Source organism: Myxine glutinosa, chromosome 4 (genome assembly GCF_964187855.1).
Source record: "Myxine glutinosa chromosome 4, kmMyxGlut1.1, whole genome shotgun sequence".
Lineage (NCBI taxonomy): Eukaryota > Metazoa > Chordata > Myxini > Myxiniformes > Myxinidae > Myxine > Myxine glutinosa.
This window is the reverse complement of record NC_136264.1, coordinates 54,207,503-54,211,841: the sequence shown is the minus strand read 5'-3', so window position 1 is coordinate 54,211,841 and position 4,339 is coordinate 54,207,503. Positions and strand designations below refer to the sequence as shown.

At 43.3% G+C, this 4,339-nt stretch overlaps 1 protein-coding gene across 1 annotated transcript; it reads right to left on the bottom strand.

Annotated features, from left to right (window-relative positions):
* Positions 1-210: 210 nt before the first annotated feature.
* NPPC (natriuretic peptide C) lies at positions 211-4,118 on the bottom strand. The gene is made up of 3 exons (XM_078775136.1): positions 3,922-4,118; positions 3,291-3,622; positions 211-581 (listed from the first exon to the last, which is right to left on the bottom strand). Exons 1-2 carry the CDS (start codon positions 4,024-4,026, stop codon positions 3,326-3,328), a joined length of 402 nt encoding a protein of 133 aa, XP_078631262.1. The 5' UTR covers positions 4,027-4,118; the 3' UTR covers positions 211-581; positions 3,291-3,325.
* Positions 4,119-4,339: the final 221 nt, after the last annotated feature.

Sequence of the window (4,339 nt, the reverse complement as noted above, 5' to 3'; positions counted from 1 at the left end):
TCAAAATCAATAGGCTTCTTGCTTATGACGAACTCTACCATTTAGTGAAGTTTCATAAAGATCGGTTTTAAATTGTGACCTGTAATCTTCGATTTTTACACGTAATAAACAGACAAACAGACGGATGAGAACATAACCGACATCCACCTTCTTTGGCGGATGTAAAAATGGAAGGGGACGTTGTGGTTGGGAGTCAATGCATTGTGCTCATCCAGCTTGGAAGTCTTTATTAAACGATTTCTCGACAAACACAAGAAGCCAAGGAGAGTTACATTTCCGACTTGGTCCAGCGCGTGACGAGGCGTGGGAGATTTGGGGGTTGGGGTATGGGGAGATGGGGGAGGAGGGGAGGTGGTGGCTGTTGGGGGTCAGCAGGGATTATGTACACATATCATATAAATAATATTTTTAGAACGCAATGTAAATAAAATAACTATACATTCTGCGTGCATCGTATAATGCGCCAAGACGTGGAGACACCAGGAGCGAGGATTAGGGGAGGGGGCACGGGGAAGGGGAAGGGGGCGTGGACAAAGGTGTGGGCGCTTTGTGGAAGCTGGAGATGACGCTTTGTTGTAAATCTGTTGGGGGTAGGTGGGGTGGAAAAGGGGGTTAGAGGAGAGATGTGCGACAGCTAAACATTTACATATTGTAATTCAACATTTCGTTTTTCAAGTTCGTAATTAACAGTTAACATCTCCCAACAACAAAAGCGCAGACGCATTGAACAGCAAATGTGATTTGGATGATTTCCTCTTCGTGACTCCCAGGATGTGGATTTTGAATGTGGTTTAATTACGAATCATAATAATAACGGAGTGATAATCATAAGCCTCCCTATGATGTTTCTGCCACAACCCATGGGGCCTGCGTATGTAGATAGGCCACCTGCAGGGCAGCACGATTGCTACAGATAAAATGATTGAAAATAATAAGATAACATCAAAGGGAGTGAGAAGGAAAATGGAGAACATAAAGAGACGATAAAAAATTTGTAATTACATTTTTTTTTCTTTGCTTTTTTAAATGAAAACCTTTTAAGTGTTACTGAGTGTCATGTGGAGTGGATGCAGTTCTTATGCCAGATTGTTTTTTGTTCAAACTCAAATTCGGAACACTGAAGCAATGATTAGAAGGGTGGAGTGTGTGTGTTTGTGTGTGTTTGTGTGTGCAAAAGAGATGCATCTCCATATATAATTTAAATAAATGTGAAAGATATGTTGACTTTTATAACATAGAAAAACACATATATATATATATAAAAGCCTGGTGTTGGCTTAAATGGTGTTGGCTTAGCGGTTAGGGCACAGGCTTGGGATCATAGGATCCTGAGTTTGAATCCTGGTCGATCGTTGAATTAACGCCAGGGGGGTTGACTCAGCCTGTCATCCTTCCGAGGTCGGCAAATTGAGTACCAGCTTACTGGTAATTGGGGCACTGCATCAGCGGCACAAACGTGCTTCCAGAGAAATGATGCAATCAGCAGCCACCGGCTGTATACAAAACAACAACAATACAACAACAAATATATATATATATATATATATATATATATATATATATATATATATATATATATATATATATATATATATATATATATATATATATATGGCTCGCTGAGTATAAAATCCAAGACATAATTTGCGCTCTAAAGTTACTTGTCGAAAATAATGCAAGTATTTATTATTTGCGTGCTTATATTGTAAAAAAGTTATTCAATGTAGAACCATGGGCAGCAACCTATTATTTACTTTACAAAACATGGGATCATGTCGGAGCAAGGTGGTGGAAGATAGGTGGGTAACATTCTGACATTGGAAGTGAGGTGGAGTGGGTATGAAGAAATGGATACAAAAAAGCAGATAGATTAACGAAATGTAAAGAAAAACAGAAGTAAAGAAAGATAGTAAGTTGCAAGTAAAAGACGGGTGTGTGGAAAGTTAATTAGGGTAGAAAAATTACAGGTAGTGATTTAAGATCATATGAGTGAAGCACTACCATATTGATGCCCTATCGGGAAGAGTGGCATTGTCTTGCTTGACTCAAGAAATTCAACAAGTGGGAGAAAAAATAAACAATGGAGGAGCAAGACCAACCAATATACTTGAAAACTCTTCAATTTTGCAAATAACAAGGAGGAACAATGGGGGAAGGGAATAGTCATCGTGGATTGTCCCCATTCCTGATCTTTTGTTCTCTCAATGTCTCCTTAATTCAGCTGTGTTGTACCTTCTACCTGTGTCCTGTTTGTCAACTTTTTCTCTCTGATAAAATGTCTTGCGTTTACTTATCATTTATGTTCTTTCTCACGTCTGCATATGTCCCGGTGTTGATTATGTTTCCTGTTCGTTACTTACCCACTTACCACCTCCTTAGTATCTCGTTCCCTTCTGTTGTTTATGTATTTGCCTTTCAGCCCTCGATCATCCGCTCTTACATGAGCCTCGATCTCTGCAACCATGAGAGATAGCTAAGGAGGGACCGATCGCTGAAAGAAGAGAAGAAGCAGGTCCAGAAGAGAGGAATTGAGATCTGCAGTGAATGATTATGAGAGCAGCAACAGGCATTTTTGCTTATTGTGGGAGACGCTGATATTGGTCAGATCTTTAGAAACACTTTACTCATATGACTTGTATAATTTAACCATGTTCTATCAACATGAAACAGACTGTTTGTAAAAGTTCTAGTTTATGTTATAAATGCAAAATATCCCCTTCCTTGCAAACTGGGATAAAAAATTCTGGGAGAAAGTTTGTTTGCTGCATTTTGGTTACTAGTGGGGTCACCCGTGGGAATCCCACGGGCATGGAGGTGTATCGTTGCGATCGGTGCAGCCGTTTTTGCGGTACCCGGGACAATAACGTTAGGCGGGAGTCCAAACCTGAAAATGCTGGAGACCAAAGCTGAAATTGGGAAAACAATATAGCCTATTTTACTCCAGGGGGTCCCACGATTACCCACCCAAAATTTCGTTGCGATCGCTTCAGCCGTTTTTGCGGTACCTGGGAACGGATGGACGGATAGACAGACAGACAGACAGATGGACGGACAGACAGACGGACATTTGGTGAATTGAACCACCTTTATGGGCCATTTTTCCCCGCAGAGCAGGGGTTGGCCTTTTCAGGCACCTTGGTCCCCTTTATGAAGCAATGTTTTACAGCCCGATGCCCTTCCTGCCGCCAATATGAATTATAGTAAGATAACCTAAAAACGCATAAAATCCATGTTTTTCTCTTTTTTTCACGTTCAAATTTCTCATGGCTCAAAGCGGATTAACAGCTTACCCCATGGGTTGATGCAACGAGCCACCGAAGCATACTCAGCATCCGAGGCCGCTGAGCGCGCCTATGCGGTCCAACTTTCCACCGAAGCAGCCGCGACCTGGACCCTTCTTCGTGCGTCCTCGGAAGCGTCGTGCGTTGCTTACGAAGTCATTGAGCAGTTGGCGCCACATTCCTGCACTCAAGGGACGCGATCCGCCGGACAGGGCTCGGGAGACGCGCGGCGCGGTCTCTACTTGATCGCCTTCCGCATCAATCTCCGGTGATTCCACCCAGAGCGATTCGCTCGTTTCGGCGTAGTCAGGGGAAGCTTCGTCGGAATACTGGAGCCAGTCCTGCGAAGGGAAAGGAAATGGGGATTGCAGCAGCGTCGGGATGAATATTTTGGAGGAGGAGTGGACAACGTGACAAAGGCCGAAAAAGGAAGAGTATCGAAGAAAATGCAAAAAAAAGCACAACATCCCAAAGCTTTTTGAAGAGCAACATGCTTCCTTTCTTCCAAAAGGAGTCCCCCTAATCTTTCCAAACAAAGTGAAGTTTTCAATTGATCTTTTCTTTCTTTGCTTTATTATTATTTCTATTTAAAGAAGTCTTTCGAGAAGAAGTCCAATTTTTGAGCAGGTGCGCTCCTTACCTGGAGGGTGCGCAAGTCAGCGGGTGGCGGAGGTGCAGACACAGGAATTGTAGGAAGTGCGGCGATCATCACCCCAAGGAGCAGCATCAGCGACAGGTTCGGCATGATGGCGAAGCTGTAGTTGCCTCCGTAGTTCGAAAGTGCGAGGAGCGAAGGACGCAAGGATGGAGCAAAAGGATGTGAGAAAGAGAGACACCGTTGGAGCGCTTTACCAAAGTCGGTGTTTCCCCAGCGGAGTTCTCGTGCTTTTATGGCATCTTTGGGAGCGCGTGGGTAGAAGGTGGGCGGAAGGGGGAGAAAGGGTGGTGTTTCTCACTACCCCCTATCCGTCTTCTTTATCCCTCTTCGTCACCTCCTTTTTTTCCTATTTCAATCATAATATGTATATACCTCGATTCATAATCGTAACATGCTCGAG